The sequence below is a fragment of the Mobula birostris genome, chromosome X (assembly GCF_030028105.1).
Source record: "Mobula birostris isolate sMobBir1 chromosome X, sMobBir1.hap1, whole genome shotgun sequence".
NCBI classification, from domain to species: Eukaryota; Metazoa; Chordata; class Chondrichthyes; order Myliobatiformes; family Myliobatidae; genus Mobula; species Mobula birostris.
In genome coordinates this window covers 43,550,144-43,563,816 of record NC_092402.1, presented here as the reverse complement: position 1 = coordinate 43,563,816, position 13,673 = coordinate 43,550,144, and the positions used below count along the sequence as shown (strand labels likewise).

At 36.0% G+C, this 13,673-nt stretch overlaps 2 protein-coding genes across 2 annotated transcripts in view; one reads left to right on the top strand and one right to left on the bottom strand.

Annotated features, from left to right (window-relative positions):
• The window catches only part of cnp (2',3'-cyclic nucleotide 3' phosphodiesterase), a 29,603-nt gene extending 28,308 nt beyond the window's left edge, over positions 1 to 1,295 (top strand). The window contains exon 4 of the mRNA XM_072248922.1: positions 319 to 1,295. Within this exon, the coding sequence (XP_072105023.1) occupies positions 319 to 738 (420 nt within the window). The 3' untranslated portion in view covers positions 739 to 1,295. The remainder of the gene's footprint in view (positions 1 to 318) is intronic.
• Positions 1,296 to 7,170: 5,875 nt separating this feature from the next.
• The window catches only part of dnajc7 (DnaJ (Hsp40) homolog, subfamily C, member 7), a 37,276-nt gene continuing 30,773 nt past the window's right edge, over positions 7,171 to 13,673 (bottom strand). Inside the window, exons 11-14 of the mRNA XM_072249718.1 lie at positions 12,745 to 12,891; positions 9,243 to 9,395; positions 8,707 to 8,769; positions 7,171 to 7,272 (exon numbers count right to left, since the gene is read on the bottom strand). Coding sequence (XP_072105819.1) covers positions 7,235 to 7,272; positions 8,707 to 8,769; positions 9,243 to 9,395; positions 12,745 to 12,891 — 401 coding nt within the window. The 3' untranslated portion in view covers positions 7,171 to 7,234. The remainder of the gene's footprint in view (positions 7,273 to 8,706; positions 8,770 to 9,242; positions 9,396 to 12,744; positions 12,892 to 13,673) is intronic.

Genomic DNA, 13,673 nt, shown 5'->3' with positions numbered 1-13,673 from the left:
TTATACAGGTGACAAATAAAGCTACTATTTAATCTTCATCATCCAGGGCAAGGCAACCTGTTAGCTGGTGATGGGCCAAACGAATTTTCTGCATGTTGTATTTTTTTTAAAAAGCAAGTCATTGAGATAGCACCTTGCACGTTCCTTTCAGGACATCAGTGGGTGTCCTGCACTTAGAAATATAGTCACTTATCATTTAAGACTCCCTGAAGTAAATGTGATCCAAAGATGTCAGTTACACTAGTATATCAGGAAAGAAAAGTTTCAATTAATGAAGGTGGATGTCATGATAAGTAACCATATGTGTACCTTTTTTAGGTTGTTGAACGATCCCTTTCAAAATCCTTTGTCCTGAAGGTTTCAGCATTGTTTGTCACACCCAGAACAGCGGGAGCCCGTGTTTTGATGGACGAACACCAGAAGCAGCTTTGGCCTGAAGAAGAAGAGCACGAAGGTGCAGGTAGTTGTGGAGATGAGAAGGCACTGCCACATGGCAGCAGATCCCACATCACATTGGCATGTGCTCCTGGAGTGCAGGCCGTTCAGACCGGAATCGATCTGCTCAGTATCTTGAAGATCGAGGAAGAAAAACCCAACCCTGAATTTTGCATCATGTTGGAAGAAGGTCAACTTTTGGGCTTAGGTCAAGGGGTGTGGATCGTCAACCTGCCCAAACCAATTGAAGTTAACACCATTTTCTCTGGGTTTTATGCGAAAAAGGAACCCACCGATGAATGAAAGAATGTTTTAAAAACAAATTCCTCGTGTTTACAATTTTTACTTAGTTATGAGGCACAAAACTTTTAAATAGTTAAAATCTGTGGTACATTTGATGTAATCTCTTCCAAACACAGTATGAGGAATCTTGTTTTAAACTGTTGGGCTAGACTTTTCTATTTTCGTCTAAAATTGTTCTGTAATTGCAATATTCTGGTAAGCCATTTGCTTTGCTTTAAGTGTAACCATATGCTTAGGGTATAATTTCAGTACCAAGCCAAATCAGCTACCCTGCCAGATCAGATCCATTGGTGATTTAACCAAGGCAAGGTTACCTTATGGCAAAGCTGCATTTAACCGTTCTGTTGTGGCCTGTTCAAGTTTAGATGACAGTGTAGAGGGAATTAGAATTTGTTTGTTGTGGTAAGCTTCATGTTAAAATAAGAGCTCTTTGGCAGCTCAGTTTGAAAGAGGTGGATACAGACTTTAAGGATCCTATGCCACTGTTTGTAAGCAGCCAGAATGACTGCTTTTATTGTTATGTGAAATTAAAGATTCAATAAATGAGTTGCAACAACCTGGTTCATCAGTATATTTTGATTTTACCTCAAGCAATCATATGCTGGACAAATTACTTGCTAGCTTGACCCCAATAGTAGTAGATAGATGCTTGTGTGATAAGTCAGTGGTATATGTTGATAAATGATACTATTGGCTAATTATACCAAAAGAAATGGGAGGGAGTAGGGATAGGTGCTGAATGTTGATATGCTCAGGTCATACCAATTTTCTACAAAATCTTTGTACAATACAAATTGCACGTTATAATGAATGATAGCCTAGACATAGGTACAGAGTTGTCTAAATTCATGTCAGAACAGACAGCAGTCTAATACCATTATTAAACCTTTCAAGAGTAGAGGTGTTAGTGCATGAAGAATCCATGTTGTGCTGGAGAGAATAGATGGGAAGGAAACATTGTAAGCACTGAACACACAAATTTGAATTCTTCTTTAGAGATAAAGTTCTAGTGAATTCAATGGAATGAAGTTCGGAAGCAGAGTTCAATACATTACGTGGTTAACGCTGCAACAGAAGGTGAACTTCAATCCCAGTGGTGCACCAATCAGCATATGTGTATATCAAGAACTAGACTGGAAACAGTAAGAAATAAGCACAAAGAGGGTGGGTTTGAATCTAGCTGCAAAGTAAATTCATGTTAGATATCTAATACCACTATGCATAAAACATTAATACACTATAAAATGAAGGCTTCACCCAAATGATTCCTCACTGAGGGCTGCAGAAGATACTAAGAAATTTTAAGGATTTTTTTGAAAAGGTGAGAGGAAGTGAAAATAGTGCACAGGGTATCAAACAGCATCTGTAGAAAGACTAGAGTAACATGAAATAACTCACTTTCCACCTAACAAACTAACTTTCATATATCTGCATGTTTCAAACAGCCTTATCAAATACAGTATATATAATACAGATGCCAACCAGTTATCAATATTGGATTTATGAATTCTTTCTTACTTTGGAGGACTTTCTACAAATCTATCTCTCCCTAAACAAATAGCAAGACTTTCTACCCAAAAAGAATGCACTGAATTCCATCAAAAACTTATTCCAGAAACAATTATTTATTCTCAGCAATGTTCTTCATCTCTTTTACCTCTACGATGGATTCCGGTCAATCTCCAGCAACCGATATTAAACTGCTAGTTCCTGATTACTTTCAATATTGACATTTATAATATAACATTTGATAATACAAAGAAAATTCAATTCCTGAACCTAGATCCTTGGAAAATATATGCTTAATTTACTCCATTTAATTATGGAAACCTTTCCATTATGTTGCTAATGATTATTTTAAAAAAAATTAAATCCAATAGGTTTTGTTGCTTTCTTGTTCAGTTCCTCTACAATACTACTTTAATTTTTCTCTATTGTGAAGTAGCACAAAATCATTCATTTGACAAGTCTTCTATTTTCTAATTACCCACTATAGCACTTTCCCTGTATGCTGAAAGCATCAAGAGGGGATAGAATTAGCCTGGAGACAGTATGTGGGTGATCACCACTAGCCACTGAGCCCACTAAATTGGGTTAGTTAAGTAAAACCATTTAATGAGAATATTACCAACAGAATTCAGACCACGGGAGGACAGAAACAGGTGTGTTGGAGTTAAGACACCCATTGAGCAATCCTTTTATTTTTATTTCACTTTGTACATGAATACTGTACAGCGTGTACATATTGTACAGCAGTAAAACACTGAGAAATGATACAATCAGAACAAAGTATGTACTGCATAATATACATCACAAGGCTCACTAGGGAAATACATTACACAAAATAGGAAACATATTCAAAACCCTTCAAGAGGTGCAGTTGGAGTCTTGCCACCAGCACTCCTTAACTATAAAATTACTCATGAAGGTTACAAACTCTATATATAAATGTTTGAATGTTTATGCTTAAGGAGTGATAATATTGGATATAATGATCAGTGGGAGGAGTTAAAGTCACCGTAAAGCTGAAATTAACAGTACTAACAGAGCCATGGATCAAGCCCTTAAATGTTTGATGATGCATTCAGCTCAACCTTTGTATACTTTATGATTCAATAACTCCTCCAGGCCATTTCTCCAAAGCCAAAATGTTAATAAAACAATAAACAAAGCAACATGTCAATGCTAAACTTGCTGATTTATTTAAAAAGGAAATTACTTCATTTTCTTTAGTTATTCTTAAAAAAAAACAGCAGTCTGACATTTTGTATTTGGCAAATTTCAGTGCAGAAACAGGTACAAAAATAAAAAGATCAACCCTGCCCATCATCAACCAGACCTTGAAAACTCAAAAATTCTCGAGTGCATGTCCCTATACCCCATGTCCCTCATCTGCCATGGTAACAATAAGCTTGAAGCAAAACAAAATTTAAATGATTTTCAGTGACAGAGAACACAAAACGTTATCAAAATAACCATGAGCAATTATTTTAATGTTTCAGGTATAGGTAATTTTTCCATATTGTTCTGAAGCACCTCAAATTTCCTATCTTGTGCACTTTCAAATTTGTTTCACATTTTCTGCTTTTACTTCAGTTTTACAGCATGCAAAATCTTTAAGTTCATCCCTTAGTTACTAAGAGTGAACAGAAGCTTAGGTCTCTGATCTAAGTCCATGTTCTATTCAGTTTACAGGAGTATTTAAGTATTCCATTCTCTGAAGGTACAGTAGTGAAAGTGTGTTGAACTTAGTGTGTCTTTTAACTTTTCCTTGGAATCCAGTTTGAAACTGAAGTTAATGCCTCAATCATTCTCTTCATGAACCAGATGACCTTTAACTTTGGATTCGGTCTTTATTGAATAAATTGCTTTCAAGTTGAGCATCAAAAATTTAGACCCTACCACTTGCTTTTGTTTCCAAGAAAAGTGGAAGATAGAAAAATGGCCAGAGATAATGATGATCATCAAATTGGTCCCTGCAGGGAGTGGTTGCCCAGAGGCAGGATGGCTGTCATAGAAGGCAGACACTTGGCATTTTTGAATAATTATTTGCAAGTATTAGATGAACACCAATACACAGGGAATCGTAATCCTTATAAAAGGTTTACTTACTTGGCAGGCTTTAAGAATTAATGGGGAAAAACTTCTCTATCTTAGAAAAAAATGTTAGAAATCTTAAGTAGGATTTACACATTAAAAATTGATGGCAATACAAAAAATTGTTATAAACTAAATTTTAAATTAAAAGCTAAGTATTAGACCAAAGCATTTAAATAGTTTTCCACAATGTATCATTCAGAAGTAAGATCCTAACACCCGGATGTTGGATAGTGTTATAGTTGAAGGTTTGTTAAAGATGTGAGCAGGAAAACACATTTAGAATTGCAACTGCTGCAACACAATGATCCATAAATTACCAGAAAATATGTTCTCATAAAGTGTTTTCAGAAACCCTCAATTCCATGCAAAGAAAGAACAAGCTTCTAAATTTATAGTTGGGATACGAAATCCTTCTTCAGAATATACTATTCATAATCTTAAAGCATATTTTCAAAAAAGTAGCCTTTTATCATAAGCAAAAAATACACTGTAATAGCAATTTTTAGAATGGCTACCTTTAAATCTGTTGCAGATTAATGCATGTTTGCCCTGTCAATTTCTTATACAAATTTATCATAACTATTCCCTTATAGTTTGGGTTAATTAAGATATTGTTACTGGATAAAGGTTATATACAAGCACCAACTTCACTGCTCAAATGACAAGCAATAAAGGATTTTCATGAAGTATAGTTTGTATTTTAAACCATTAAAATATGGGGGGGGGGGAATGAAAGACTTGGACAACCTATTTTCTTAGGTTGGTAAGAACATTTTTAATGCTTTAAGAACACCTTCAAAAATATTGTGTTGAAGACATTCCAAACATTTTCTAGAACCATGCATCAATAGACCAGCCTCATTTTTTAAATGCAAGGTGTACTTTAATTTACCTATTCCAAACAATTGAATCATAATGTTCTTTATAATTTTCTATGAATATGTTAACCAGTCTTAATGGTTTTTACTGTTACCTGGTCTACGTCATTGTAGAAATTGGAAAGATATTGACAATTTTATGTTTTGTCAGCTTTATGTACAGCTCAGTCTAGACAAATGGTGTGATCCTACTCCTGGAATGAATGAATGCTGACTGGCCAACATGAAAATGAACCTAGTTATTATAAATTAAAAGGGTGTCACTAGTAACTTTGAAATGGACTCTGCAATTTCCTAATCTGTTAAACTAATGAACCAAGCATGGGTCATTTGCATTTTATCAAGTTAAACCCCAGAAGTTAGCTGGATGGAATATTGCAAAATTGCACTAAAATTAGGTACATTAAAAAAAATCTCGATAAGCCTGATTTAGAAGGAACTGGTGTACCAATTATTGAATGTACAGCCAAAGAGATGTGAGAGTTCCTTAACTTCATGGACATAAATTACTATCTAGGAGGGTTACTATCTTGATGAACAGGACATTTGTTTTAAGTGTTTAGGATTTGAACACATGCTTTGTGAAAGATCAACATTTACCTAGGTATTCTTCTCATTAAAAAACTCGGATTCTTAAAATCATGTTTTTCTTTAGATATGATTTCAGTGAAAGGCCTACAGTGTTAATATACATAGATTATTTTCTCTAAAGCTGTTTTCTCTCCTTATATCCACATCACTAAAATATCTCACAAAAAAACATTTAACAAGATGAAGAAAGGGCAAAATTAATCCAAATTGATCAAGTAAAATGCACAGTTTTAAGTTTATCCTCCTGTCAAGCCCACCTTGTTCAATAAAAGGTATCTGGACAGAAAGAGCTGTACTCTGCAGAATTAGAAACTTATCCACTTTGCAACCAATAGACAGAAACTAGGTAATCCGGCAAATGAACTTACATATACAGATCTCCCTGAACCATCTGAATCTCCTGCTTCTCAGTGCAATATTTACTTTAAAAAAAAAGCAGCCCTCCCATTGCACTCATTGCTCATAGAGCAGTTACTGGGTATTTGTTTGACATATGCAGAAGAATGTATAGATGGTATTAAACACTGACCATGGCAGAGATAAATTAGCATGAGTTCAAATTAATGGTGTGAACATAAAAAACATCAGTGATGCCATCTGCAAAGACTCTTTGTGATAACTAAATCATTTTGGGGACGTCTATACAATGTTTCTGGAGCTCTAGAACTGGAGGTTGACTGCAGTGATGGTTCACATTTCTTTTCTGGTTTATTGTAAATGTGCATTTGTGTAATTCTGGGCTAAGCTCATGTAGACAGATCTATTAAGTGCAAGGTATTATGAAACTTTTGACGACTTCCAGAACTTCAGTGTTTTTCCTCATTTGATCTGATGGCTCTGATGCTCCATTGACAGATGTAAGTTAAAATTATGGCATACTTCTTGCTAATACACTTGTAAAACTAACAAGTATTTAACTGAACCATTTTCCCATCTAAGCTCGCCCCCATCCATTCTACTTGGGCTGCTTTCTCATTTAACAAGGCAGATTACCTGGAAAGGCCAGAGACTGATAAAGTAATGTGCTCCAGAAATCACTTAAAAATTGGCCACTCCGAGAAGAAAAATCTGCTGCTTCTTTGAGGAAAAAAGCTGATTTTCTAAATTGAAGGAAATATTCATCTACGTAGAAGTTCAAAGATTATTTACCTAACTGAAGATCAATAGTAGAAGGGACTGCATACTTAAAAAAAAACTGAGGTAATCCTTTTTATTTTTCATGATTATAAAAACAAAGCATTAATAGGTCAGTTTCACGTCCTGTGGTAACAGTTTTTTTCCCCCTACATACAATTAGATGAATACAACAGGTATTCAACTGAAACATTGAAGATTTTTCTTCTAAATAGATTAAACACAGGGAAACATAAGTATTTATTTATTTTTGCTCGAGTTACACCCAGTGACATTAAACAAAACGTTGTGCATTAGCCAAACTGGAAGAAAAAATTCCCAGGACCAGATGCTGAAAAGAGAGAAAGAAATATCCAGTATTAGTATCATAAGTAAATCTTCAACACCAAAAATTATATTCTTTTGCAATGACAACTTAAGAATTTGGTCACAGAAATATTATTTATTTACAAGATGTGTACGTGACTGGCACAGCCACTATTTATTACTCATCCTTAAATACCCTTAAGCTGAATGACAGAGACCAGTGTCTGTGGGTGTGGAGTCACAGAGGTCAGACTGGGCAAGGACTATAGGTTTTCTTCTCTAATGGATGTGAGAGAGCCAGATAAGTTTTAACAATTTGGTGGATCATGATTACTGAGAATAGTTCTTTATAAATTCCATAATTAATTAACTAAATGTAAAATACTCATGGTAGGATTTCAACGCAGGATCCAGGATCAATACTTTAGGCGTCTAATTACTTGGTAAGTGAATCACTATACCACCATACTTCTGCATAATATAGAATCTTCTCTGCTAAGAGTAAAAGGGACCATTTGCACACAATAAAAACCGAAAATATCGAAATAGCTGTGCTATTATTTCAGATTTTTAGTATCGGCATCTTCTTGCATACATTAAAATTCATAGTGTTGTAGGTGTCTGCAAATAAAACCTCTATTGAGCATCTCACTAATGGAACGTGATGTGAATAAGCTTAGCATAATTAAATTGGTTCTATTGTTATGGTAACTTGGAAGTTATCTTAGGCTTATCTGTATACCAAGGCACCACTGGAAAGCTACTGTTCAAATTACAGCACAGTTGGAACTTATCCATGGATATGTTATACAGTTGTTCAGCTTTCTAGGAGAATGAGACAAATAAGCTGAAAGTTTGCTCATCATCTAAAAAACACCTGCCCCTACTTTGAAACTTAGAAGACTGAGCAACGATCTTATTGAAGCATGGAAGATTCTAAGAGGAAAAGATGGAAAAACTTGAACAAGAAACATGGTTACAAGGAGCAGCCATTTAAAACTGAGGGACATGGGTATTCCTTGTTGCAGAATGTGGTGAATTACTAGAATTCTAGATTATTAGAAGTGGGAATTCAGGGCTACAAGGATCTGACTATGTCTGGAGCAAATCAGCTATTATCATAATGAATGGTGGGATAGGGCTGAGGGACCTACTCCTGCTCCAATTTTCTAGCAAACACGATCTTTCTTATAATATTATAGTAGCGTGTGTGGTTACCTCATCTGAATAGCAAATTTGACTATAAGTGGCAAAGTGAATATAGTCAGGCTATTTATTCAGAGCAGAAATTATATCCTAGCCTGATCCAGTTCTTAATTCCATCAAACAAGGAGCACTGGTAGCACTGTCCCATCCATCGGTTAATAGGTGTGAATGGCAATAGAGTGCACTATTACATACCAAAACGCTGTTTGAATTTAAAGCATGCATTTACAGACTTAGTATATTTAAAACCCACCTTCAAAACTAAATCCACCTGGGCTACCGAAAAATGCCTTGAAAATATTATTAGCATCAAAGTCTGCAGCAAGAAAAAGAAATTATAAAAGTTAATTCAAACAAGCACACACTGATCTCCACATTCCATTATTTTTCAGTTTTATCCTGAAATAACTTGTCCTGAATTCAGATGCCACAGATAGGGCCGAACTAAATGAAAAGAGACAAAAAAAAAGAGGACGCAAACAACTGTGGCACAGCTGTAATCAGCGTTTCTTTGCAGTGACTGACATGCGGACAGCTAATCATATCTGCAGCTATCCTTGAACAAATGTGCAATGCTTTACTACATATAAAGCTGAAGGTAAGCTGCCAGTTACAAAAATCCCTTTCTCCAATTGAAAGATTCTACTTAATGCCTTTTCCCTTAAAAGCATCTGGCTTGCTTACAGATTTGAGTAGCTGCATTGTTCTGTACCAGGAATTTGCAGGCTAATTACCTGCACAAGCTGGCATGTTGACATTGTACAGTAGTTTTTACAGAGAGCCACTTACCACCAGAATTCATGCCGTCATCATCCAAATCCTGACCGCTGTCGTAACGTGCTTTCTTTTTTGGGTCTGACAGAATACTAAATGCTTCTCCTACTTCTTTGAATTTCTTTTCTTCTTCTTTCTGTACCTCTGGACTGGCACCACTGTGCCTATCTGCACAGAGATAGAGACATTTAACTATAAACTATATCTCACTTGCTGATTTTTACTTTGAATTTAGATCTGTAACTTTTAAAATATATTCTCAGGCCACTGCACATTCAGCACATATTGACAAATAACAAACCTGTATGCAGACATTGAAGATGTGTGAAACCACTGATATTTTGATTGCACTATTCTTACAAGGGAATTGCATTGATACATCTGGATTTCTTAAGTGTTGGTGTCCTTTGAATTATTTAGTTCAAGTCTTGAGGGAAAAGAAGGTTGCCCTTCATGACAAGGGAGCTTAGATTGTGCAGGCAGTAGTGGAGCATTGACATACCTTGATGACCTAACAAAATTTGTGATACAGACTCTCCCTTTTCTGAAATTGGCTGCTGTAAGGCACCAGTTTAGAGGATCTGTGATCTCTCTGATTTGGCTGAGCAGCCAGTCACAGAGTAATTCTCACATTCAGGAATGAGAGAGAGGCAAATCAAGGGAAATGGGGGAAAGCTTATGTTGCCAGAAAATCTCCGGATCTAGCAAAGGAGGACTAAGTAGAAGGAAAGTAGAATGCAAGAGAAGGCTAACAATAAACATAAAAGCAGACTCCAAGAGCAAACTAATATGACAATTGACCCAAGAGAAATTATATTGGGAAATACAGAAACAGCAAAGGAATTAAACAAATATTTATGCTCATTTTCGTAAAAGAAATAAAATTTCTGTAAATAATTTAGGAAAGATGTAGGTTAACTGAAGGGATTGTGGGGAAAATAAAATAGAATTAGTGTGGGATTAGTGTAAATGAATGTCTGCTGTGGACTCTGGAGGCCAACAGACACGTTTTCATGCTGCATCACTGCAATTCTGTGAGAAGTTCACAGTAATTGATGAGCTTGAAGCATCAATTATCAGCATCATTAGCATTGTTTAAAAAAAAGGTACTGGAGAAATTAACACCAAATATTTAATAAAGGAGGGAGAGGGGGAAAAAAAAACGAAGAACAGAGTCCTGCATACTAGGCTGGTCCAGAAGGTTAAGGAACACGAGATCCTAGATGAGCTGGCTAATTGAATCCAAATTTGGCTTAATGATATGGGCATTGAGGGTAGTAGAAAGATGTTTATCTGATTGAATGTCTGTGATTAGTGATGTTCTGCAGGGATTGGTGCTGGGTCATTGACTGTTTTTGGTATAAACAACTTTGATGTGAAGGTAGGAGGTATAGTAAATAAGTTTGTGGATGGCACAAACTAGTTTTGTGCATAATGAGGAAAATTGTCCAAGGGTATAGGAGAATACTGATCAGATGGAAAGTTCGACAGAGCACTGGCAGATGGAATTCAATCTCAACATTTGCAAGGTGATGAATTTTAGAAAGTCAAATAGGGGTAGGACATATAAAGCAAATGGCAAGGCATTAAGTAATGTTGATGAACAGAGAAGTTTAAATCCACAATTCCATAAAAGTGGCAACACAGGTCCCCAGGCTGATAAATAAGTCATACAGCATGCTGTATAGATATAAGAGTTGGGATGTAATATATCAACTTTACAAATCAATGGTTATGCCATATTTGGGAGCACTGTATACAGTTCTGGTCACTACACTATTGGAATAATGGGATTACACTGGAAAATACAGGAGATTCACCAGAATTTCCTGGAATGGGGGACTTTAGTTAAGAAAGAGATTGGATAAGCTGAGTATGTTTTCCTTGGAGTGGAGGTGGTTGAGGGTGCAAAGCAAATAAAATTATGAGAGGCATAGATAGTCTAAATCTTTTAATAAAAATTCAAGGTAAAAATCAACATGAGACAGATAAAACAGACTACAGTATTTGTATGGTATATAGCAAGTTGTAAGCTTAGCCTCCTCCATCATGGGCACGAGCCTTCCCAGCACTGAGGTGATGCCTCAAAAAGACAGCATCCATCTTTAAGGACCCCCATCACTCAGGACATGCCCTCTGCTCATTGCTACCATCAAGGCAGTACAGGAGCCTGAAGAGCACACTAATGTTTCAGGCACAGCTTCTTCCCTTCTGTTACACATGCACACACAAACGCTTATTGCAATTTATAGTTTTTATGTATTGCAAAGTACTGCTTCCACAAAACTAATTTCACAACATATGCCAGTGATATTAAACCTGATTCTACCACTGGATGGAGCTCTTAACTCCATCAATGCCGTGAAAGAACAGAGAGTGATTATAGCATAATATTTGCAAAATAGAGCAACAGGGGCATAAAAAAAATAGATGAGCAAGGAAAAGCTCACTCCCAGCTTCAATCGATTAATTTACCCTATTTTCTAGCTAATAAAACATCTTTATACAACTGTGAATTCAATCAATTTCACCTCAAATGTACAAGGGTAATTTTCAAATATTACACTAGGTGGCAGCCAAATACAATCAATTTCTACACATATAAAGCATCAGACAAACTTAAAAGACACATACAGATCAGAAACAGGGATTTCTAGTTCACTGTTGTAAGACGACCTTGCTGTTATAAGACTACTGGATGTTCTCTAGTACAGCAAGATGGGGCTCTTGCCCTCACAATCTACCCAGTTATAATCTTGAATCTTATTGTTTACCTACATGGCACTTTCTCTGTAGTTGTTACGGTTCATTTTGCATTCTCTTATTGTTTTACCTTGCACTACCTCAGTACACTGTCTAATGATCTGATCTGTATGAACAGTGTGCAAGACAAGCTTTACACTGTACCTTAGTACATGTGACAATAATAAACCAATTCGAATTCCCTCTTGTCCCTGCCAACAGTGTCACTTAACTACACTAATCCCATCTGCCTGCAATAGGCCCGTTTCCCTATTTGCTTTTCCGATCCAGGTACCTATCCAAACAGCTTTTAAATGCTGGAATTGTATCTGCTCCTTCCACATCCTCTGGCAGCTTGTTCACACTCTCTCTCTCTCTCTCTGGAAAAAAATTAAGTGTCAGAGTTCCTTTAAATTTCTCCCTTCTTACCTCAAACCGGTGCCCTGCTGTGGGAAAAACGATTTGACTATTTATCTTACGTGGCCTTCTCATGTTTTAAAGCTCTGCAAGTCATCACACCCCTCCGCTTTTGAAATACATTAGATGGCATTGAAAGCTCTTTGCTAGGCATGAGAATTAATTAGGTGCAGAAAATAAATAAAAGTGTGTAGGTGTTAACATCTTGAGCATCAATGCAAAGAATGCAGGAGACACACAAAAGATTGAAGATGCAGGAAAATCATGCTTGACTGTGCTCAGACTCAAAAAACACTGAACATCCAATAAACTCAGTTTGCAGGCAACTGTTGGGACAATATACACAACCCTGCCTTACCTGGGTGATGCATTAGTGCTCTCTTCCTATAGGCTTTCTTAATTTCATCTTCTGAAGCAGTTTTGTCAACACCAAGAATTTTATAATAATCTTTTCGTTTGCTCTTTTTCAATTCAAACTGAGCATTCTTAAGAAGCTGCTTATGTTCTATGGAAAAGAAAACACAAAATTAAGGCTCCCTAGGCATTTTGGAATATGCTCCGCCAACAGGCAGTCTAATAACTAGGAATTTTCATCATTAAGCTTGAAGTATTAGGCATAATTTTTTCCCAGGGTCTCCTTCCTTTACAGATATATTTTCTTTCTTGTGAGCTTTCCCATGCATTTTTAATCTTAAACTCTTCATTTTGCTCCCCCAAATTCTTTTCCAAGTACCACTGAGATTATTATTAAGCAATTAATTCATTCCATTAACTCTTCTACATTACTGAGGCTGTGATTTCTTCCTCACTCTTTTCATCTTATGATTTTCCATGTACATAAAAAAATTACTATATGAAAGATCTACACGCAAAAGTAATCATCTCTTTCTTCCCTAGGACTCAAGCACCACTACTCTATACATCTAACATTTTATGCTTTAGTTTCATCTTCAAGATGAAAGTTAAGACTTAGTTCTTTCTTCATATTTGTTATTTAAATCTTCAGTCATCATTATTTTAAAAATAACACATTGTAACAAGATGCAGCCAAAGTCAGGCCCAAAATCTGGAATCTTCAAATATCCTTCCCTGATATTCACTTGAAGTGCTGAAATACTATGTCACAGTAAATTTTAAATTGAAGTGATTGAAGTCCAGAGGAATAGATTGCTGCAGTATCATAAACAAAAACCTAACCATAAAAAATATTTATTAATACTCTATGAAAACTCATACTCTTTCATACTGCGCAGAGCCTGGGCAGTTCTGAAGAGTCTCAGCCCAAAA